Source organism: Lemur catta, chromosome 10 (genome assembly GCF_020740605.2).
Source record: "Lemur catta isolate mLemCat1 chromosome 10, mLemCat1.pri, whole genome shotgun sequence".
NCBI classification, from domain to species: Eukaryota; Metazoa; Chordata; class Mammalia; order Primates; family Lemuridae; genus Lemur; species Lemur catta.
The window spans coordinates 80,447,542-80,473,175 of NC_059137.1; the positions used below are offsets into that span (position 1 = coordinate 80,447,542).

The 25,634-nt window shown below is 34.9% G+C and overlaps 2 protein-coding genes across 2 annotated transcripts in view; one reads left to right on the forward strand and one right to left on the reverse strand.

Moving 5' to 3' along the window:
- The window catches only part of ERCC6L2 (ERCC excision repair 6 like 2), a 117,767-nt gene that overhangs the window by 58,523 nt on the left and 33,610 nt on the right, over window positions 1-25,634 (reverse strand). Inside the window, exons 8-12 of the mRNA XM_045562732.1 lie at window positions 24,602-24,715; window positions 23,328-23,447; window positions 17,190-17,261; window positions 16,448-16,593; window positions 2,833-2,928 (exon numbers count right to left, since the gene is read on the reverse strand). Coding sequence (XP_045418688.1) covers window positions 2,833-2,928; window positions 16,448-16,593; window positions 17,190-17,261; window positions 23,328-23,447; window positions 24,602-24,715 — 548 coding nt within the window. The remainder of the gene's footprint in view (window positions 1-2,832; window positions 2,929-16,447; window positions 16,594-17,189; window positions 17,262-23,327; window positions 23,448-24,601; window positions 24,716-25,634) is intronic.
- LOC123646331 (synaptosomal-associated protein 23-like) lies at window positions 4,578-6,167 on the forward strand. The gene is made up of 2 exons (XM_045563152.1): window positions 4,578-4,711; window positions 5,684-6,167. Exons 1-2 carry the CDS (start codon window positions 4,578-4,580, stop codon window positions 6,165-6,167), a joined length of 618 nt encoding a protein of 205 aa, XP_045419108.1.

The following is a 25,634-nucleotide window of genomic DNA, read 5'->3' on the forward strand; positions in this document are numbered from 1 at the left end:
GAAGGTTGGCAACAACCAATTGAGAGCAATCAATCATCAAAGCTGATCCTCTTAAAACTACACGCGAAGTTGCCGAAGATCTCAATGTCAACCATTTCACAGTCGTTTGGCATCTGAAGCAAATTGGAAAGGTTTCTTGAAAAAGCTCGATAAGTGTGTGCCTCATGAGCTGATTGAAAATCAAAAAAATCGTCATTTTGAAGTGTCGTCTTTTCTTGTATGCAACAATGAACTACTTCTCGATCGGATTGTGATGTGCCACAAAAAGTGGATTTCATATGACAACTGGGAGATGACCAGCTCAGTGGTTGGACTGAGAAGAAGCTTCAGAGCACTTCCCAAAGCCAAACTTGTACCAAAAAAAGGCCAGGGTCACTGTTTGGTGGTCTGCTGCTGGTCTGATCCATACAGCTTTCTGAATCCTGGCAAAACCATTACACCTCAGAAGTATGCTCCAGCAAATTGATGAGATACACCAAAAAACTGCAACACCTGCAGCCAGCACTGGTCAACAGAGAGGGTCCGATTCTTGCCCACAATAATGCCCTGCCGCACAACCAATGCTTCAGAAGTCGAACGAATTGGGCTACGAAGTTTTGCCTCTTCCACCATATTCACCTGACCTCTCGCCAACCAACTACCACTTCGTCAAGCATCTCGACAACTTTTTGCAGGGAAAACAAAATGCTTCCACAACCAGCAGGATGCAGAAAATGCTTTCCAAGAGTTCGTGGAATCCCAAAACATGGATTTTTATGCTACAGGCATAAATAAACTTATTTCTCATTGACAAAAATGTATTGATTGTAATGGTTCCTATTTTGATTAATAAAGATATGTTTGAGCCTAGTTATGATTTAAAATTCATGGTCCAAAGCTGCAATTACTTTTGCATCAACCTAATATCTGACCAGGGTACCCTAATCCTTTCCAGAGGGAGGAAAAATTTCTAACAACATTTTACCCACCTCCTCCATCTCCATCCTGATGTTTATTGAAATTACATGAAGTTTTAGGTCTTTATTGTTACTAATTTTTTCATACCATTCCTTTGTGTTTTGGGGACTTCTTTCTTTATAACTGCATTAAGCCACTCAGCCACACTATCAATAATTTTTTAGACTTAACTATAAATATGAGAACATTCACTGACTATCACTGATTTTTTATATTTTGGCTTCTTAATATTTCACTTGTTGAATTATATCCTTGAGCAATGTTTTCAGATCATGAGCAATAAATTTTCTGAATTCCTGTATGGCAGCAGCTGCTTTTATTTTGTGCTTACATGTTGATATTTTAGCCATTGATTACAACTACAAGTTAAAATAATTTTCTTTCACATAAAGTCACACAAATTTTTTCACTCTGACAACTCTGTTGTCAGCTAGAATTCTAAAATGCAGATGAAAATCTTTTCTTCAAAGTCTGATTGGCTGAAATGAGTCTGATTCTCATTTCCTTGTTGATAACTTGTTTTTTCCTTTTCATTTCAATTTTCATAAATCATTCTCTCCCTGTTTCTCACTCTGGAATCTTTTAGCCCTTCTCTTTATTATTGAAACTTAGAAATATCACCAAGATGTACGTTTTCTCCCCTTCTCAGTCATTATTGCTACTTAGTACTTAATGCCTTTTCAAAATTAACAAAAATTCTCTCCAATTTATCTTCAATTATCTCTTTATCCTCCAGTCTTTCTGTTCTTTTTTTCTGGAATAGACAGACAATGACTCCTGAGATTTTCCCTCAATTTCTCTTTATAAATATTTCACATCTGTTTGTCGCTTATGTTTTAAAATATTCATTCCTTTTATCTTCCACATCAATTTCTACCTTTAGTCCTCTCCATTTTATTACTCAGAACTTCTACTGAGTTATCTTATTTTCGTAATTGCTAAGAACTACTTTTGTTTTCTATGTGTTTTATTTTTTTTCTTTCTGGGTGTTCCATTTTTATTTTCTTACCTTCAGTGTCTGTTTTTCACCTTGGCCCTTTTCTTTCATGCTGCTAGTTTTATTAAAATGTCCCATAATTCTTAATTTTCCATTCATAATTAAAATGAGGAACTAGATGGATCATACTGGAAAGCTGGTCTGGGTTTCCATGCAGGTAACAGGTCTATTTAACCATCTCCCTTTTTGCATCCTGTGGAGATCTGGGACTACTTTGAGTTTGGCTCTGCTGTATAATCTGCTTCCAACACCCATTCTAAGAACTTTTCTACAATCAGATCTCCCATTTATATATAAAATTAGTGAAGTTATATTCTTTCAGCTTTAATCAAGGAGCACCTGTTACGGCCAACCCCTCTGTAAATATGGGGTATGGGAGAAGAATGTGTATTACAGTCAGCATATTAATTGTTTTCCCAGAAGGATGCACTCTGTCTACCATCCTACATCCTGTAGTTGCTAACCTCATGCCTGAAATTTCTCTACCTTTTCTTGCAGACTTTGGATTGTGGTTTTACTCTTCTGACATCTTTATTACACAGATTCTATTTGCTTTCTGTCTTCCAGGATTTTCTCAAAACTTCTGATCTACTAATAGAGAAATGACCTATTTTCATGTAGTATTATGGATTTATTCTTTCTTCTTAAGCCATTTCTGTCACATTAATGGGATTTTGAGATGGATGGAAAATTAATGGGTATTATTGGCCTGATATCTGGATTCAGAAACTCAGGGTTATCTTAAATAGAAGTTTTCACAAGTTTTCCCCTCTTTTCTAATCACAGTCATATTATGTAATATAAGCAACTAAAAAGTTCAGGAGTATTTTTAGGTTAAGAGTATATACAGATCACTTTAAATTTTGTCAGTATCATACCTATCAATGGCTTGAAGATCATTGGCTGGATTCCAAGTAGGATCAAATAATATAACAACATTGGCACCAACAAAATTGAGGCCTAGTCCACCAGCCCTGGAGGAAATAGATAAAAAGCACATCAAAACAGCAAAAATTAATTTGTTGTGTTATAACTCAATTGTGCTAAGTTTCTACAGCCAAAAGAATACAATATTGCATTAACTTCATAAAAGTAAGGTGATTAAAATACAAATATGAGGCCGGGCGTGGTGGCTCACGCCTATAATCCTAGCGCTCTGGGAGGCCGAGGTGGGTGGATCACTCAAGGTCAGGAGTTCAAGACCAGCCTGAGCGAGACCCCGTCTCTACTAAAAATAGAAATAAATTATCTGGACAACTAAAAATATATATAGAAAAAATTAGCCAGGCATGGTGGCGCATGCCTGTAGTCCCAGCTACTCGGGAGGCTGAGGCAGTAGGATCATTCAAGCCCAGGAGTCTGAGGTTGCTGTGAGCTAGGCTGATGCCATGGCACTCACGTTAGCCCGGGCAACAAAGTGAGACACTGTCTCAAAAAAAATAAATTAATTAATTAAAAAAAATACAAATATGCCACAAATGAAGTATCTATGGCATATTCTTTTTCTACCACTCTAGAAAATCACTTAAAAAGTCAGCCATTAGAACCCACATAGTTTGTGCTGGTTTTTACATTATTTAGATACTCAAATACCATTCTGCAAGATTTTCCTAACATAATTAAAAAAAAAACTGTTAGTACATTCTAGCTAAATAAAGTAGTACATACATTTAAAAATTCACTCAAGGTATAGATGCACATCTCCTTATTACTACCAAATAAATACAGCTAAAAATCCTGGACATTATATATAAAATAAACGTAAGTCTCTGAAAGATAGAGAGAAGACAAACATGTGATGGACTATAAGACTTAAGGAATGACCTGGCTTCCTTTCTGCTTAATATATTCCAGACTGGGTTCTGGAGAAGCTAGTGAACTGGAAATACCAACAGTCACAGACAAAAAATACCCCAAGAAAAGCCTTTTCCCTTTAGTCAAAGAACCAGGAAAGGTGTAGCCTTACAAGACAGAAAAATCACCTACGCCTGCCAAACACCAAGGAACAACCTGTGGCCCCACCCCTACCCTGTGAGCAAAGGCTGAGTGAGGCTGCTAGACTTCCACCCTTGCCTGGCTATAATGAGGCACCACTCGTCCCTTCTGGGGTAGTGTCAGGGAAGACTGAGAGAAGCACTGGGACTTTCATTTTCTTCCCAATGATAATAGGGTATCCCTCTGTGGTGTCAGGGGAGGCTATCTGGGAGCACTAATAAAGCACCTCCCTCTTAGGGGACCAGCAGAGACCAAACAGGGAAACTAAATTTCTACCCCTATTTGGATGGCATGGCATCACGGGAGATGCACTAAGACAGAAGATTTAAATAAGATACAGAATCTTATAAAATAATACTCAAAATATCCAATATACAATAAAAAATCACTTATACCAAGAAGCAGGAAAATCTCAGCTTGAATGAGAAAAGACAATCAATAGATGACAACACTGAAATGAATCAGATATTGAAATTATCTGATACATGTTTTAATGCAGTGAAAATATCCTTAAGGAGGGAAAGGGAAATTATGACATTCTCAAATTAAGGAAAACTAAGAGAATGTGTCACCAACAGACTTAACCTAAAATAATGGCTAAAGGAAATTCATTAAATAGGGAAAGGAAATGATAACAGAAGGAGGCCTGGAACTTCAGAAAGGAAAGAGGAACATGAGAATGGGTAAAAAGAGGGGTGAATATAAAAATCATTCTATGTCTCCTGAATTTCATAAATCAAGAATGATTAAGTCACTTCCCAAGTAATTGTCACTTGTTAAACCCTGGTTTACCTATCTTGCTATTATGACATTTCATTTTGAAGGATGTTTGTGTTGTAGCTAACTGTTCAAGTCTGGTGCTGACTGCTGTTCTTAGCCATCACAAAACTCTAAATTTGTGTAATTGGAGCTTCCTGTTGTTAATCTGGAAATGGTAGGAAAGCTCAGCTTTCTATATTGTTTTCTAAAGTATATTAAAATATTCCTACTATAAAAAAAGAAGTTTTTTTTTCCTAGGGGCTCAATAAAAACTTTTAATTACACTTCATAGACTTTGTACAGTGTAACAGTGAACATTCACTGTTTCATTCACAAGAGTCCATTTTATCGAATGTGAAGAGAGTCTGCATTTTCATTCCCTTGTCCCTTAATACTCGAATCAGGTTTCCTGTCTTGCCCAATGTTCAGGAGTTTCCTGTGGTTTTGGTTACTGACCAATACATCAAACATTCTGGCTGCTTTGGCCTCCAGTGTTGGGAGAACAGAAGTCCACTGTCCCATCCACATCAAGACATGTTTTAATCAAACCCAATCCCAATTCCTAAACTATTAGATGGGAAAGTAGGAGCCAAGAGTCTTTCATTATACACACATCATAATTTAAAACTATGTGTGTCCACTCTGTTCTGAAGGGCCAAAATAAAATAAAATAAATAAAACTGTGTATGTATGAGAGAGAAACAGAAAGAAACAGGTGAAAGGCTGTGAAATACTGTATAAGATAATAAAACTGAAGGAGTCTTGGAGGGAGAAACACACAAAGACATGAGAGGCAAGACACTACCTCCTGTCCATGATACTTTACCCACTTTGCCATGGTGGGGAAGGATTGAAGACAAGTCTCTAGGGAGAGGCAGGTGTGGAACTGAGAACACCAACCTCCAAAGGTCTCACTAGGATGAAAGAGAGGAAGAGCCCAGTGCTTCCATTATATTGGCGGTTCTTAAGGTAAAGAGGTGAGCAAGGGGCAGAAGAAGGCATGGACCAAATAAATAAAGACATGAGAGAGGCAGAGAAGACTTTAACAGAACCCAACAAGTGTGGTGGCCTTTGTGTTTGCCCATGTAATAGAAGAAAGAACTTTGAGTCTGGTAAGGTCTGTAAGATGACATGGGGAGACGGCGGAGACAACTCACCTAGCAACATAATATCTAAGCAGCCAGGCTGGGTGGCAGATGGTCAGCCTCAGCAACCAACAACAGGAGCAGCCAGTGGAGGATACATTAAACGTATAATGAATGATGCCAGAGAAGATGAAATGGAAGAGAACCTGACTCCAGTGGGCGGTATCCTGGGGAATCTAAAAAATATGGCACTGGACATAGGTACTGAGATTGAAGCTCAAAACAGAAAAGTAGAATGGATCACAGAAAAGGCTGACACCAACAAAGACCCTATTGACATTGCCAATGCCACAGCAAAGAAACTCGACAGCTAAAGCTACTGCTGTACTTCTTTATCATTTGTTCACTTCCCTAGCTCCTCCTCCAAAGTCATTACCTTTTTCAGAGTTTGAAATTTTGGTTCCATACTCTTCTAATCGGGAAATAATGTGGATGAAGGGCCAGAGGAGTAACAGCTGCTCCCCCAACCCCCATTTTGTATTTTCTGTTGCTGTTGGGGTAGACTGCTACTCAGCCTTCCTTCTGTATATTCATGCTCATAGCACCTATATTCACAATAGCTAAAATGTGGAAGCAATGCAGACGAATGAATGGAGAAACAAAATGTGGTGTCTATACATACCATGCAATATTATTGAGCCTTAAAAAGGAATGCAATTCTGATACATTCTGCAACATGAACACACCTTGAAGACATTATGCTAAGTGAAATAAGTCAGAAACAAAAAGATAGATATTGTATAATTCCACTTATATGGGATACCTGGAACAGTCAAATTCACAGAGATAGAAAGTGGAATTGTAGCTATCAGGAGCTGGGGTGGGGAAGAATGGGGAGTTATTGTGTTAAGGGTACAGAGTTTCAGTTTGGGGTAATGAAAAAACTGTACAGATGGATAGTGCTGATGGTCACAAAACAATGTGAATTTACTTAATGCCATTGGACTGTACACACTTAAAGATAGTTAAAATGGTAAATCTTATGTATGTTTTGCTACAATAAAAAAATACACCAGGTGATTGTGATATAGTAATAATTGTTTCTCAACTCCACTTTGGAAATACCTAAGACAATTATATTTTAAAAGTAGAATAGGAAAAGGGACTTAAACATAAGTAAGGTTAAACATAAGTAAGGTTTCTACACTTATTCAAATTGGTAAAACTGTATACCACAGACTATGAAAAGTTACTATGTATATTGTAATATCTAGAGCAATGGTGAAGAAAAACTATGCAAAGCAATATAATAAAAAGCACTATAAATAAATAGATATAGAATCTTAAAAAATGTTTAAATAAAAGAAACAGTAGAACCAGAAACAGGAAATAAACAGAAAAAAGTTAAATCAAATATATCAATGATTACCTTAAATGGAGTGGCCTAAATATACCATATAAAATCAGTAATTGGCAGAGTAGATTAAAAAAAAAGATCCAACAATATGCTACCTACAAAAAAACACTCTTTAAATATGATGACATAGGTAGGTTGAAAGTAAAAGGATGATAAAAGATATGTTATGCAAATATTAAGAAAAAAGGCAGAACTGACTATATTAATATAACACAAAATATACATCAGAGCAAAGAAAATTACCAGAGAAAAGGGGGACAAGACATGGTGATAAAAAGATCAATTTACCAGGTGAACACACCAAAACAACAGAGCTGAAAGACACATGAAGTCTAACTGATAAAGCTGAAAAGAGAAATAGACAAATGCACAATTATAGTTGAGGATTTCAACACCACACATTCAGCAATTGATAGAACTACTAGAGAGAAAATCAGCAAGGATTTCAAAGAACAAAACAATCAACCAACAGGATCTAATTGGCATATATAGAACACTCCACCCAAGAACAACAGAACACACCCTTTTTTTTCTAATACCCATAGAACATTCACCAAGATAGACCAAATCTTGGACCATAATACAAACCTCAACAAATTTAAAAGAATGGAATAATCATACTGAGTATGTTCTCTGGTCATAATGGAATCAAACTAGAACTATATAACAGAAGGACAACAGAAAAAATTTCCAAACACTTGGAAATTAAACAACATACATCTAAATAGCCCATGGATCAAAGAAAAAATCTGAAAAGGAATGTTAAAATACAAAGAATAAAAAAAATTCATAAAAATGAAAATACAACATATCAAAATGTGTGGGATGTCGCTAAAGCAGTGCTTAGAAGAAAATTTATACCACTAAATGCTTACACTGGAATAGAATAAAGGTCTCAAATCAATAAGCTGAAGTCTTACCCCTAAGAAATGAGAAAAAGAAGAGGAAAAACTCAAAGCAAGCAGAAGGAAGAAAATAAATATAATAGCAGAAATCAATAAAATTAAACATAGGAAAACAGTAGAGAAAAATCAACGAAACAAAAAGCCGGTACTTTGCTAAACTTCCAGTAAGAATGACAAAGAGAAAAAGAGAGAATACACAAATTACCAGTATCAGGAATGAAACAGGTGTTATCACTACAGACCCTGCAGCTATTAAAAGGGTAAGTGAATACTATGAAAAACTTTATGCTCATAAATTCAACAAGTTAGAAGAAATGGACCAATTCCTCAAAACCCACAAACCATTGAACTAAACTAAATAGACAACTTGAATAATCCTATAATCATTAGAGAAAATGAATATGTATTTAAAAAGCTCTTAGGAAAAAAATCTCCAGGCCCAGATGGTTCCACTGGAGAATTTTAGCATTACAGAAGAATTGATACCAGTTTTATACAATAAGCATGTGAAAATATGTTCAATATCATTAGCCATTAGGGAACTGCAAATTAAAACCACAGTGAGATGTCTGTACATACCCACCAGAGTGGCTAAAATAAAAAATAGTGAAAATAGCAAATGTTACTAAAGATACAGAGGAACCTGATCACTCATACATTGCTGTAAGGAATGTAAAATTATATAGCCACTCTGGAAAATAGTTTAGAAGTCTCTTATAAAACTAAATATGCAACTAACATACAATGCAGCAGCTGTATTATTTGGCATTTATCCTAGAGGATTGAAAACAAAGCAAAAAAAACCTGTACAAAAATGTTCATAAGCTTTATTTGTTATAATCACTGAAAACTGGAAACAAATCAGATGTGCTTCAACAGGTAAATGTTTAAACAAAGTGGTGTATCTGTACCATAGAATACTACTCAGCAATAAAAAGGAAAGAACTATTGATAACATGCAACAATTTGGATGAATTTCCAGGGAGTTATGCTGAGTGAAAAAAGTCAACTCAAAAATCCTGTACATACTGTATGATTCCATTTATATAACATTCTTGAAATAAAATTATAGAAATGGAGAACAGATTAGTGGTTTCCAGGGGTCGGGGACAGAGGGGAGAAAGGAAAGCGGGTGTGGCAATAAAAGCGCAACATGAGGGATTCTTGTGGTAACAGAAATGTCATGTATCTTCACAGTATCAATGTTGGTATCATGGTTATGACATTGTACTATAGTTTTACAGTTGTTACGCTGGGGGAAACGGGGTAAAAGATGCATGGGATCGTTCTGTATTATTTCTTAAAACTACTTGTGAATCTGTAAGTATCTCAAAATAAAAAGTTTAATTAAAAATATGGCTAACAATAACATCCATATAGACTTAACATAATACAGATACATAATACTTTTGGAATTAAGAATTACTTCCACAATCACATGTTGATCACAATGTAGGCGACCAGGACTCTACAAAGTACATTTCAGACCTGCCACATGACCACAGAGAGAGCCAAGGGTTACACTGCACTGAGATGCCACAGGTTCTCTGTCTCCACTGAGAAGAAAACAAGATGAAATAACATCAAGGCTTACTTTATAATGAGCTACATTTTACACTTCCCTGGACCTAGGGTTCTTTTCTCCACATATTTCTTCTTTTGGGTGATGATAACTACCCACATACTCACTCATCAAAGCCAAAGCCTCCCTAGGTATCACAGACTTGTTCTTCTCCGTCACTACTGCTCTTCCCACTGAAAGTTAACCAGTATCGAGTCCTGTCAGATTTACCTCAAAAATGTTTTTCTCACAAATCTCTTCTCCACCCCTATTACCACTGCCTTATTTCAACCTGTTATTTTTAATATATTGTATTGCAAGTATTACTTTATTGGCCTCCTAACTGTCCTCCTTTATCTCAGACCTTAAGTCTATTCTCATATGACATACAAATTATTTTAAGCACAGAATATAAAAAACTAAGTATACCACTCCTCTGTTTAAAACTGCTCAATTCCTATGCATCAGACACCAACTCCTCAGGCCTCAGGGACCAGGCCTCTCATCTCTGCAGCTGGTATCATAGCAGTCATTCTTGAACTTTATCCGCGAACTACCAAAATACTTAAAGTTGCCTCATACGCTCCCTTCACACAATTTTCTTTGCTCTCTTGTTTGTCTGTCTAACTTCTACTTGTACTTCAAGCATCACTAATGAAGACTGAACTAAATATTTTTCTTTTGTGCTTCCTTCTACCCTGCATTTGCCTTACCGTATTGGAATCATCCTTTTACATATTTCTAAACAACTCTTCCTCCACCTCCATACTTTTAAGTTATAAACTTTAAAAGAGCTGCTCCTTCTCTAGGACCTGTTACAGAATGAACATGCACAATCTCTTTGTTAAACTGAGTTTTGTTAAATTAACAAATGATTTCTCCTATTTAGTCACATAGTCAGCTCTTCCCTCCATGTGTCCTAAGCATGAGCCATTTAAGTACTCTGGTCATTTTTATACCTATGCTGTTCTCTTTGCCTAAAATGCCCTTTACCTAAACCTGCTTTTCCTTTTCTTTCTAACAAAATCTTATCTATAAAGGGCCAATTTAAAATCATCCTCCTTCTATGTCTTTTTAAATCTATTCCTTAAATGCTCATGGAATCACACACATAACTCCAGTAAAGCATTTATTGGATTCTATTGCTCTTCAAAGGGGAAAAATCTCTTCTTCTTCTTGGCCCATATGAAGGGTCAATGAAAACCACTGAACTAAACAAAAAGGTACGAGATTAAGATAAAATAAAGCAATAAAGGCAGATTTAACAATAGGTATATAACATAATTCTAGTGGTATATTTTAAATCAGTAGTTTAGAATCTCTTTCTCTTGGGATATACAATAAAAGTAATGTCCTCATCTTTCTGGAGAAGTTAAGACAGGTTTTTGGAAGAAGTTACAAGAAACAGAAAATGACTTTCCTCCAGAGCCTTTCAAAGTTTATGAATCATGGTGTTGGACTACTGAGAGGCAACTATATCATCTGGAAACATTTAATTTTAAAGTAGAGTACCCCATATTCTTAATCCTTAAAAGTGAATAATTATGAAAGTATCATGGTTCAAGTGATAAGGTTTGCTTAGAAAATTGTTTCTAGTCAACCAGTGTGCAACTGTGAAAGTTAATACTGAGAATGAAGTTGTGTCTAGTATTTCAGCTACAAGAGTCTTTTTGCCACTCATATGAAGCCAAAATTTTTATCCTCATTTACTCTGACCTGTGATTAAGGTATACAGGCAAACAGAAGCCATTAATGATATATTTTTGACATTTTTTATTAATATAAAATTATTTACTGGTTTTGTTAGATTCATTTTTCTATGAGCCAAAACATATCAGAATACTATTCATTTCTTTTGGAATGAAGTCATTTCTAAAGTAAAGATATGTTTTGGCAAAACTGAATGTATACAATGTTTGTGTACTGAGCTGCTTGCATAGCTTATTAGATTTTACATAACAGCAATTGTGATTTTTCCATGTTTTGAATTTGCTGATCTACATACCCTATATTTAATAATTACTTTATATTAATATAATAACAATGATAAAATTTTGTATTTTTTAAAAGAAAAGGCAAAACTAAAAAACAAGAACAAAATGATTTTCTTTCTCAATCATTTTTCTAATCCCAATTGTCTTTCAAACCTTTTTCTGACGCTTTATATTGCAAATTTTTCCTTGTCAACTGCTTAGACTGTATCACAAAACTCAACTCACACTCAGATACTGCTTCACACTGGATGCTAGTCACAGGGAGAGAAAAATGGCAATAATCTCTTCTATAATTTCTATTAAAAATAACATTGACATTTATTAAGCATCTACTATCTACCAAGAACTGTGCAAGACATTTTCATCTATACTGGTTCTTTCATCTTCAAGACAGCTCTATGAGCTATATATTATCCTCATTTTTCAGATGAGGAAATTGAGAATCAGAAAAAATTAATTAACCTCTTCAAGGTTTCCTAAGTGGTTAGTGTCTGAATACAAACCCAGATGTTCTGACTTAAAGTTCAGTGCTCAACAGAAATTGAATTTTCTCCTTTGGAAAATTACTCATTAGCGGCGATAGCATAAAGATGTCACAGAGAAGTGAACTTAAAGAAAGGAGCGAGGTGGGATAGAAGGAAGTTTTAGAAAGGATAAAAAGAACAGAACAGGGGTAACAGGGGAGTGGGAGGATTTAGACACAAAAGAAGTAGAAAAAAAGTTACAGGTTCGAATGTCTAATAAATCTAATCAACTATTATTGTCAGCTTCTTGATGGTGAAGTTATATATAAATTCATCTCAGATGCCTTAGAGAGCCACAGAGAAGGTCTCTGCTAGTTGAGGTAGCAATCTTCCAAGAGTTTCTGAAGTTACAACTGAGACCTGGCTGAGTTAAAGCAGAGGCAAAGCTCCTTCTAAAGAAAAAAAGCCCTATACCCTACCTCTGGAGATGAGATGATCTTCTATTTGATGATAATACAACTCAGAAACCTAAACTTTAGAACCTGTCACTCTGTTTTTATATGACTAACAGCAAAGGGTTACTCCTTAAGCAATAAATAGAATGTTGCCTTTTCAAGCTGAGGACTGGCATTTGAGGCAGACACCTAATAAGCATGCAGGCTGTTCATTCCTTAGCTCCTGCACATTCTCTTCATGTATCAAATAAGTATATCAAAAAGTACATCTTAACTATATCTCAATTTCCACAAAGTATCTTTAATAAGTTTTATTGTTATGAATTAAGTAGTTTAAAGGGTCAAAGGAAGTATGCATTTAAACAATGCTTCTGAAAAAACCTAAATAAACATAAAGAGATACCATATTCATGGATAGAAAGGATTAATATCATAAAAATGCCAATTTTGCTCAAAGTCATTAATAACATAAATAATTCCAATAAAAAATCAAAACCAGGAAAAATGCCAGATGACCCTTCTTTAAATAAACTGAATAAAATGATTATGAAAAGTTAAAGTTCAAGGTAATTCAGAGAACAAAAGAGCTTAGAAAGCAAGAAAAATTTTAGATTAAAAATGTAATTATTTCAAATAAAATAATAATATTGGAAAATGATATAACTCAGAACATAGAACAAAAAGACAAAACATGAAATATGAGAGAAAAGTTCAGAGATTTAAAGAATCAATATGAGAGTTCTAAAGTCTGAAAACCTGGCGCGCGAGAGACAGACACCAGAGAAAATGGAAGAAAAGAAAGCCATTATAAAAGAAATAACTTAAAAAAGCATTTTTTCCAGAGTTAAAAAAGAATATAAACCTTCAGAGTGTGCCTGGCACAATAAATGAACAAAGATCCACAATAAGACTCAAATATCACTGTGAAATTTGAGAATACCATGGATGGAGAAAAATTCTTACAAGTTCCCAAAGAGGAATGAGAATTAGATTGGTATCGGACATCTATTTTGTAAAACTAAATATCAGGAAACAATGCTGCAAGCCCTTCAAAGATCCGAGGGGAAATGATTTGCAGTCTGGAATTCTACAGTTAGCCAAAGTGAGAGGGCACATAAAAGACATTTCATATATTGAAAGATGCAGAAAGTTTGCTTTCCATATATCCTGGCTTACAAAGTTACTTGAGGATATTTCCCAGGAAAATAATGGGGCCAAAGTAAGAATGAAAATGGCAGGGAACCCAGGAAAAAGATCCAATGCAGAAGAAAGCAGTAAAAGAAAATTTCAAGATGACAGTTCTTTATCAGGTCTAGAAAACAAAGAGGCCAGATTGAAACAGAAGATAAAAGGTTTCAGGAGTAAGGTCTTCAGGATACAGAGGACTCAACAGAAGAGAAAGTATGAATGAGAATTAGTAACACACTGAGGATTATTGTAAAAGGCAAAAATACACTGAGGGAAGAAAATTTAGTAAGAAAGTCCATCATTGAATTATAAAATGAACTGAACTGTCCAAACATAAAACCATGGTTGAAGTCTTAGAAAAGAGAAGTCATTTGAGGTTGATATTAAGACTGTTCTCCTTGAATTGGCTGAAAGGTCACGACCAGTCAGAGAAATTATTTTAGCACTACTTGGCCTGGCATTAAAGAATGCTTACAAAATCATAATAATGTAAATGCTGCTTTTTGGCCTCCAAACTTTAGAGTCAACCTCTGGACAATAACCTGGTTATTGTTGTAGGACTTAATAAAAACATTAATGCCTTGACAAAGTAAAAGTTAAAATAGTTGACAGGTAATATGGACAGGTGACAAATGTAGAAGAAAGGGTGGGTGTGTGCTAATGCCCATTACAAAGATACATAGAAAGTTGATGGACCAAACATTAAAAATTAATATTTTCCACGAAAACAAGGGGACAAACCAAGAATGAAGAAGGCATGGAATCCAGGAAAAATGGATCCAATTCAGATGAGCAGTGATTTAAAGTTACAAAAGTAGTTTATAGACAAATACTAATAAATAGCAAACATCTCCTCTTTTATAACAGGTATTCCAAGTTGTATAAAGTTGAAAGACTTTCCATTCAGGCAAAATAATGGCTAACCCAATGTGAAAATGCTTCTGCTACAATAGAAATTAAATATAAATTGCTGCAAAATGAGAAAAACAAAAACATAGCTTATGTGCCATTTGCAAACCATATATGAAGGATGTATTTATTATATTATGTAAGGTTCTTTATGTAATGACTAATGCAATAAATTACTCCTTGAATTCAGTCACAGGAAAATTGAAATCCAAAACTTTTTCCCTTGCCTTGGTCAGGATGCCTAGCAGACGCCAAAGCAAAACCACACAGGTGGAAAACTCCTACAACCAGTCTCCAAAGGATTTCTACAGATGAAAAAAGCCCCACTGAAGATAAGTTCAAAAGAAAAAAAATGACAAAACATGTGAAGAAGCCATCTCCCATAAGCAAGAGCCAGAGGAAACAACAAACAGAAGGATTAGCACCCCCAAGTACAGAAGTTAATGGAGCAAAAATGCCATTCAAAAAGAGATTCTTAAAAATTACTAAAGAAATAAAAGAAAGGCTAGAAATCATAAAGAACGAAATCCAAGTAAAATGATAAGGTAGATTTGAAATAACCAAATAGGACTTCTAAAAATGAAAAATACAGTCTTTAAAAATTAAAAATTCAGTGGATGTGTAAGGAATTTCTGAGAGACACAGGGGAAGAGATAATTAGGAGCTTTACGGCAGCTCTCAGCAAACTGACCCGCAGGTGAGCAGAAAAGGAGGGAGAGACTGCTCATCATTACAGGTGCTGTACTATTTAAACTGTTGTTCAGTGCATTTATTACTTCGAAACATTATTTTAAAATTAAGACAGTGTATGTGTGCTTTACAAAACTTAATTGAAGACAGTATTCTATGTCATTTAATGCTCTGTGTATTAAGACTCATGCGAGAAATTACTTCTTGAATTCATTTACAATAAAATGGAAATTCAAAGCTGCTCTCTTTTTGCCTGAGTTGTAGGAATTCAAGAATAATTTCAGTGTGCAACGATAGTAGCTCATTCATAAACATATTTTATTCCTCATTTTAAGTTAATTTTTATTCTTACTTAATTTTTACTTTGTGCACTTTACGTATGTTTAAAGTCCCTTTCTTTTTGAAAGATAGTGGGAGTGAATCTATAAAATTCTTACTATATAAGATATCAAAACTTATAGGTTTGTTATCCCCCAAAAGGGATTAATCTTATTTAGGTGTTCATATTGATTCAAATCTTTCTCTGAATTGTGTATATTCTTTAAAAGCTCTTAATCAGCTGTTCATAAATAGGTGTTAGAATCAGTTTACCTTTTATAAAATCTCTTAACTGTGGAGCTGCTTCAGTTAGACAAGGCAGAGGCAGAGGAAAGAACTGGCCCCCAGGGGCTCTTGAGGGCTCCCTGAGCACAGTTGGAAAACTGCTACTACAGTGATTCTCAGTTATCCCATTAATAAGAAGTCTGATTGTTCTGACCACAAGACATGAGTCAACACACTACCACAGAAAATTCCTAGGAGGAAACATTCTTTTTTTTATTGTTACCTTTACAAACCCAGACTTATAAGGGGAATTCAGTGATAATAAAGGAAATGAGAGAAAAAGTTAGGTAAAACTCTCAAGATATTATTTTAGTAATGATAGCATTTTTGCTGCTTCTCCTTAAAGCCAAATAAAACAAGGCAATATAAGCTTAACCACTGAAAATTAAGCCAGTAATAGCTTAAAAATTGCCCTAGATCTTAAAAACAATTAGATAAAAATCAAGTTATCAAATTTTATTTTCTTACATTGTGGAGACAAGGCAAATGTTAACATCTTGTGTACTGTTGAACTCTTTCACGATCTTGATTCTTTCCTCTGACTTTGTACTTCCATCAAGTCGTCGGTAATCAAGCCCAGATGCCATACAGTATTGCTGCAGCACGTCAAGCAGCTAGAGGAGAGGTATGGAGATACGCAAACATGAATTCTTGCTTTATTAAGTTTCATGCCATTACAGAGATTGTATTTACTGAGTATTAATTACTGGTGCTCACAACTTCTTTCTTATAATTTCAAGAGCAATAAATATTTTTCTCACTTCTGACCCATATATTTCTACCTGTTATCCTGAAACTGGCTTTAACGTTCAGCTACCTTTGTTATAAGAAAATCAACCTCTTCATTTTTTTAAACAACTGAAGCCAAATAAAAAGAAAATTACTAGTCAAATCATTTGTGTAAATATGTTTTCATTCTTTGTGCTATTTTCTCAGTTCTAAAATATCTTAAATGTCTTAAAGAACACTTCATTAGCAATAACATCAACAGAAAATAAAAATCTAACTTTGAGTTTGCTATTTAGCAGTAACCCTGATATAACTGAAATTTAAGTGTCTGTTTGAAAACTTGTAAGTTGCGCACCTGACTACCATTTCCTACTGTGTAGGTAAGACAGAAAATCTGGCTGCAAGCTGTCGTGTTCCCTATGCCTTATGCCTCAGGAGTTAGGGCTGGGCCAATCAAGAATACACCGTAGATGAAACTCACCTTGGTGGAAAAAGAGAAGAGAAGAACTTTATCTCTGTTTTTCCTGCAATGATTTAAAAGCTGCTCAAGGACCTGAAAATGAACCGCACAATATCAGTGAACCAGTTCCAACTAAACGTACACTTTATACACATAACCATCACTTGAGAATTTCTTTGAAATTATTTTTATACGATACTAACCTCAGTCATCTTTTCTAATTCCCTTTATTTTTTCCAAGTTGGAGAAATAAAGTATTAGATATTACATCAAATGTTATTCATCACCATATTGTCAATAAGGAGGTAAAGTTCCCACAGACTTTTATTTCATCTCATCTGGTTTCAATAAAAAGGAAGCATTTTAGATTATGGGATGCATTTAAATGGATTAATTTAATTTCCAAAATACACTTTCTTTATACCTACAATATGTTAAGAAACCAAATTACAGAGCAGCATTCCTTTTAGGAAGTATTTAAATTGTCTGTAGATGGATGTAATGAAATGTGTTCAATTACATCTAGGTTCTAAAAGACTTGATATTTATTTTCTTAGAATAATCAGTCAGATATACACCTCTTCTCATTTTCTCCCCTTTGTTTCTCTATTTACAGTAAGCTCTGACTTCCAGATTTGATTTTGACCTCAATATGCCAATAATCTGCCCCCACACAAGGTGGTTACAGGGAGGAAGCAGACAGTCCAAAGCCTTGTGTCTAACAGTAATACTGTTATTTTTATTTCCACATCTGGCAATGTGGAACACCGTGGAAAAGCAATCCACAGACGAGCAAAGGAATCTTCTGTACTAAGTCTAAAGTTTTTCTGAACTATGAGATAAATACTTAAGCAATTTAATCTATTCAATGATAAATATTTAAGCTTTTAAATAAAAAAATTTATATCCAATATAACACTCTCTTAATAGTTAAGGAACAGAAGACATTGTGCTAACTATGACTGCTATCCTGAAGTCCCTCAAAAAAAGCTATGGAGAAAAAAAAAATCTACTCAGATAACCAAATGGTGAATAAAAATGTCACAGATCAGGTAAACATTATTTTAATATTTGGGGGACATATAAAGTAAGTTTTATATGCATTTAGCTTCATTTTTTGTTTGTTTGTTTTGTTAGAGACAGGGTCTTGCTCCGTTGCCCAGGCTGGAGTGCAGTGGTGTAATCACTGTAACCTTGAATTCCTGAGCTCAAGTGATCCTCCTACCTCAGCCTTCTAAGTAGCTGGGACTACAGGTGTGTGACACTATACCCAGCTAATTTTTAACTTTTTTGTAGAGATAGGGTCTTGCTATGTTGCCCAGACTGGTTGGTCTAGAGCTTCTGCTGGCTTCCCAAAGAGCTGGGATTACAGGCATGAGCTACTGCGCCTGGCCTATTTAGCTCTATTTTTTAAAAAATAACCGATTCTATAAAAAGTATGAACATTTGAATTCCACATAAGACATTAACTTTTTAAAGAAATCTTATTTTTAGTTTTATAAAAAAAATTGCGAAGTACAGACAACTCCCATATACTTCCTCTCCTCCTCCCAGTTCCATGCCCCCACACTTTCTCTTACTTATATAGATATTAACATTAATATTAGAAAATATATCATTAATAATTATTATTAATATTGATGTGGCATATTTGTAACAATTGATGAATGAATACTGATACCTTATTATTAACTAAAGTCCACAATTTACATTAGGTTCACTCATTGTGTTGTATAGTTCCATGGGTATGATGATACATATCCCACCATTACAATATTGTACAGAATAGTTTCATTGTCCTGCAAATTCTCAATGCTTTGCCTATTCATCCTTCTCCCCCCTAGAGCTCCTGGGAACCACTGATCTTTTTACTGTCTCCACAGTTTTGCCTCTTCCAAAGTGTCATATAGTTGGAATCATATATTAATAATAGTATGTACCCTTTTCAGACTGACTTCTTTTACTTAGCAATATGCATTTAAGTTTCCTGAAAGTCTTTTTGTAGCTTGATAGCTCATTTCTTTTTACTGCTAAATAATACTCCATTGTGTGGCTACACCACAGTCTGCTTATCCATTTACCTATTAAAGGACATCTTGGTTGCTTCCAAGCTTTGGCAATTATGAATAAATTCATGTAAGATATTTGTGTGGATGTTAAGTTTTTAACTCATTAAAAACTCATTAAAATTTGACCCATTTTAACTCATTTGGGTAAATATCAAGGAGCATGATTGCTGGATTGTATGGTAAGAGTATTTAAGGTAATACTTTTTTTTTTTTTTGAGACAGAGTCTCGCTCTTTTGCCCTGGCTAGAGTGCCATGGAGTCAGCCTAGCTCACAGCAACCTCAAACTCCTGGGCTTAAGCAATTCTTCTGCCTCAGCCTCCCAAGTCGCTGGGACTACAGGCATGTGCCACCATGCCCAGCTAATTTTTTTCTATATATTTTTAGTTGTCCAGATAATTTCTTTCTATTTTTTAGTAGTGACGGGGTCTCGCTCTTGCTCAGGCTGGTCTCGAACTCCTGAGCTCGAGCGATCCTCCCACCTCGGCCTCCCAGAGTGCTAGGATTACAGGCGTGAGCCATCGTGCCCAGCCAGGGTAATGCTTTTTATATTTAAATATTTAGTATTTTAGAGCTTTGTGAGAACCACTAAACTGTCCTCCAAAGTGGCTGTACCATTTTGAATTTCCACCAGCAATGAATGAGAGTTCCTGTTGCTCTACAACCTCACCAGCATTTGGTGTTGTCAGTATTCTGGATTTTGGCCATTCTGATAGGTGTGTAGTAGTATCTCATTGTTGTTTTAATTTGCAATTCCTTAATGACAAATGATGTTGAGCATCTTTTCATAATGCTTATTTGCCATCTGTATATCTTCTTTGGTGAGGTATCTGTTCAGATCTTTTGCCTATTTTTAAATTGTGCTGTTTTCTTATTGTTGAATTTTAAGAGTTCTTTGTATATTTTGGATACCAGTCCTTTATAGTTTTGCAAATATTTTCTCCAAGTGTGTGGCTTGTCTTTTCATTCTCCTAATGATATTAACATCTTATTTATTTATGTTTATCTTTTAAATATTTTATTCAGAATTTATTCATATCTTCATTTTAGAAAAGAATTTAATGTGCCTTATAACCACTTCCCATTGAAGAAAATGCAGTTGTTCTGCTTCTTTTATTTATAATTTTTTAATTATTTAATAGATTTGAACAACTAAGTGCAAGTGGTTTTTTGTTATATGGATGAATTGTACAGTGGTGAAGTTAGGGATTTTAGTGTACCTGTCACCCAAATAGTGTACATTGTACCCAACAGGTTGTGATCCCTCACCTTTCTCCCCCCCTACCCCTTTCTGAGTCAATATTTTAAACGAAGGATATATTGTGTACAAATCCATTCTCATTGTTTGAGGTGGTATCATACCTATTGCAATTTTAGGTATTTTCAAATAATCTACAGAAAGTAATAAGAAAAGTGAATGTTTTTAGACTGGAGGTCTTTATTAGGCTAGTTTAAAGAAACTAAATGAATAATTATAAATCAAGATCCCTTGCCATAAATTTCAAAAATGACACTGCATTCAACATATGTCAGAGCCTTAACAAAGCAGACCCAATGTTTTATCACTCAATCGTCCTCCACAGAACAGGACAAGCCACCTGTAAAGGAATTCTGGCTGGGCACGGTGGCTCACACCTCACTCCCTAGCACTCCGGGAGGTCAAGGCAGGAGGATTGCTTGAGGTCAGGAGTTTGAGACCAGCCTGAGCAAGAGCAAGATCCCATCACACCTCACTCCCTAGCACTCCGGGAGGCCAAGGCAGGAGGATTGCTTGAGGTCAGGAGTTTGAGACCAGCCTGAGCAAGAGCAAGACCCCATCTCCACAAAAAGTAGAAAAATTAGCCAGACGTGATGGTGTGCACCTGTAGTCCTAGCTACTTGGGAGGCTTAGGCAAGAGGATCACTTGGGCCCAGGAGTTTGAGGTTGCAGTGAGCTATGATACCACTGCAGTCTAGCTGGAGTGACAGACCAAGATTCTGTTGAATCAAAAAAAAAAAAAAAAGGAATCCTAAATTTCGGGCATTCACAGCAAAAAATCTTGGGTCTAACTTTTCTTAACTTAGTCAGAAAGGCCTAGAAAGATGAGCATGACCCTTGTGTAAGCCTAGCAGCACCAAGCCAGGTTTCCTACTCTTTTTTGGTGCCCCTCACAGTAAGTGGCTCTGCAGCATTTCTCAAGGAAAGAAAAGTGATGATCCTTATCAGGTGAATGAGTGCCACTTGTGACTATCCCTTTGAATGGTAGGTAGCTGAGGTCAAAAACCTAAACATTCAAGAGAAAGAGCTAGGGTCATGAGTGTAGCTTTTGAGGCTACAAAGACTAAAGCACGCATTACATTCACAGAGTCCTGGCAGCTGCAGGCTGATCTATAACAAGGAGGACAAAGATCTTTTATCACCTGAATTCAAAAAGTACATGTAACTCAATTACTTGGAGTTCTTAACCCCATAGGCAATAATTCTATGAGATAGGTTTTGCATCACCAAATCAGTATCAGCAGATGATGTTGCTAATCAAACGATGAAACATAGTCTTAAACATATATCCCTAGTTTATTACTATCAGCCTCTGTTTTGTTTGTGCTTTCTCATAAAACAAGTAAATTACCTGCTTCCTTCACATGTAAAGATACCTACTCAGCCTTCAGCAACAACTTCTCCTGCTTTTTCCCATCTAAACATCAGAATAAAATTAAATCTAATAATTATCTTAATCAAACATTATTATTCCTACATATATAACTCTAATTAAAAGTCTATTTTAAAAATATATCTTTAATGGGTATACAAAAAATATAAAACACAGAGTTATAAAACTATTTAACTTAAAGAGTGATAGTTTTTTTAATGAAGAATTGCAAGGAATAAAATTTAAACGAACAGCAGTGGATAAGGCAGTTTTCTGGAAATATTCTATTGGCTCACATTATGGAATAATATCTGCTCAGTTCCAAACTAATTGGGTTTTTTATGTTTTTTAGTTTAAAAGTAATTAAAGTCAATGAAATAGAAGACAAAAATAGATTATTAGGAAATATTATATTTGAATTATTTGTTGTGATAATAAATCATATGATAGTCTCATTAACACAATTTATTTATTTTAAAAAACACACAAGTTTTTAATACAATCGTCTTTACTATATATATTCCTACCTTCTATTTTATATCATTGAATTTAGAGGGCCCAAGCAAACTAAACCACGATGAGCTTATCTAGATTAACTGCCTAAAGCATTTTCATAATTTTAAGAAAAAACAAAAACTGACTCCTTTGAATTACTTCTTTTTTACTCCTTTTACCAAAAGAAATAACTTACCTTTTTCTTAATTATAAGAGAAAGTTGAGAATTATTCTGTAAAAATCTGTGAATCTCAAAATAAAGATTCTTGATAGTTATTAAGGGGTTAAACAAACTAATTCTGTTGCAGAAGGCTGAAAGCTGTCAGCATTTCAGACTGCTGTCACAGGCAATGCCCAGAGGCTTGGGTCATGGTTGGAGAACCTAGCCTTACTTTAACACCCCTCCTTCATAGTACATCACCAAGAGCAGCACAGCTACAGGACAGTTTCCCTTTGTATAACAAATGTTCCCTTGCAACCTTACAATCTAGGTTTGTAAGCCAAATTAAGAGGCAGAAAATTCAGTCTAGGCATAGAGGTCTTGCCTACCTTAAATTCTTCAAGAAGTTCCTTTCTCTGATTCCAAGCTAATGCCTACCCTCACCTACCTGTTTTGCATTAGCATTTAAATTTCTGGTAGGTTATTTCCTTAAACATTTGAGGAGAAGCTATTAGATACATGACAACAGCATACAATTTAAAATGGTGTAAATCCAATGTATCAATAAGGAAATCTGAAGTATATTTGATGCAACTGCTACTGCGAACCTACTATGTGCACACATCTGTATGCAGGGTTCATGGTAAGCTAGTAAATGCTGATACAGCTACACCAGTTGTCGATAGAGACTGTCTCTTCTGAGTGATTGAGTACCTGCTGGGATTATTTGGTGTCCCTGCCATAACATTGAACAAATATTCTGTGTACCATCCCTCTGTGTATGCAACCTGAAAGAAGAGCTCTTACCTTCATTTTTCCACTGTATTTAGGGTCAGAAAGTGTTTCAAAGGCTGCATCTTTGCTTTTCTGCACAAAATCTGGAAATCTGGAAAATACCTGGTCACATATCCTTTTGATAAGCGTTTCCTTGAGGGGAAAAGGTAGAAGGAAAAATGTTTCAACTTAACACATTTAAACCTGTATAAATTGAAATTGTTTATGAAAAAAATTTCAATTGAGAAGGAATATATTACTTTGAAGATTTTACCTTCTCCAAGTCAGAGTAATTCAGAAAATCTTAAAGTGATATGTTAAACATACATGGGTTTGATGAATTATTAATGATATGGCTACTAACTTTATCATTACTTTTTTAAGATTTCTAAAACAAGGAAGAGCCAAAGACTTCCAAAGGAGTAAAGAGTACTATCAAAGAACAATATTAACACATTGACTGCCTTGTGACTTGAATTTAACTCAGGCTAGTTTTGAGCCTGGGGCCACGTGAAGCAAAACCCTGCAGTTGGTTTGTGAAAATCTTACTTGTTGATATTCTATTGTTACAATTAATATTGACAATTTAATTCCAAAAATGTAGATTGCTTTGTATGTAACTCATGCACAGAAAACAATAAAAAATAACAAATTAGGAAGGATAGCTTTGTTTTAATAAAACACCGTGGCCCCAGGGAAAAAAATATTTTTCTAGTGTGGCAGTCATAAATTATTATGAGATTTCAAAATTATATTTAAACAGCGTCAACTATAACACAAAAATATATAAAATCATTACATAAATGGCTATTAAAAAGATCTTTTCATTTATGTTATGTTCTAGAATAAGACACAAGTGAAATGACCAAAGTAAATGATTGTATTTAAGCTTAAACTTTGAAATTACTAATTTTTGGCAGTTTGGGAAACAGCCTTAATATTTAATATACAGATCATTATAAATCGTCATTTTACCCAGTAGATTATTAGAGGAATAGGACTGACTCATCATATGTCTTATTTAGTGATTATACCAAAGAATGTTTGGAAAAATAAATACATGAACATTATTAGAGGCATAAAAAGTTATTATTTTAATTTAAGCTTACATTTTCCTACTTTGTGAGGTTTTTCTTTTAAACTTAAGTGCACATACTCCTTAATACTTAAATCAAAAAATGAGCAAGTCGGTTTCCTCTAAAATTTCATACAAAAAAATTAAGGATATTTAGCTAAGAAATTTTATACCAAATATAAAATATTTATACTAATAGCATCACAAAGAAATGTAAAAAGCCAACCCAAACCTGTTGCTTGGAGGTGCTAGCAGACTGCAGTAGCGCGACATGGTTAGCTACCTTCTGAAGGACCGTAAGGTAACTGAGATACAAGGTTTTCACTGTTTCACCACGTGAATTGGTCTGTAACCAGAGAAATATAGAAAATAAAAACAAGAAAAAACTAACATGGCTATGTAACTGCTTATAAAATATATTACTTATAATAATATTTATTATGTGCTTACTTTTGGCACAAATTCTAAGAAAATGATGGTCAACTATTTATATGAAATATCCACAAATCACTAATGTGGAATCACAATTTTGGTGAATCATAATACAATGATGTTTCTCATAAAAGAGGGGAGAAAGTCTTCACTACAGAAAGCATTTATTCTCATGATACCCTGTGACAGAAATGCTGCCATTAGGGGTCCCTGGTAAAAAAAAAAAAAAAAAATCTGCAGTGCAGTGGCACCATTACGTGGACCCCTTTTCTCTCATCTCCCATTTATACTCCAAGGTTCCGCAGGCAACTGGGCTATGACAAAAAAAGGAAGTGGTTAAAAATAGCAAAATAAATGAGAGAGAATAAATATCAATCTAGGACATGTGCAGTGGCTCATGCCTGTAATTCCAGCACTTTGGAAGGCCGAGGCAGGAGGATCATTTGAGGCCAAGAGTTCAAGACTAGCCTAGGCAACACAAGGAGACCCCCATCTCTACCAAAAAAAAAAAAAATAATAATAATAATAATAAAAATAAGCAGGTATGGAAGAATGTGCCTATAGTACCAGCTAGTTTGGAAGCTGAGACAGGAGGATCACTTGAGCCCAGGAGTTTGAGGTTGCTGTGAGCTAGGCTGATGCCACGGCACTCTAGCCTGGGTGAGACTCTGTCTCAAAAAAAAAAAAAAAAAAAAAAAAAAAAAAATATATATATATATACACACACACACACACTTTATTTTACTAATAATAGAGTTTCTATTCCATCGATACTGTACTTAACATCAGAATAATATTTAAGTCTGCTATAGAAGAGTACATTAGTTTACCAT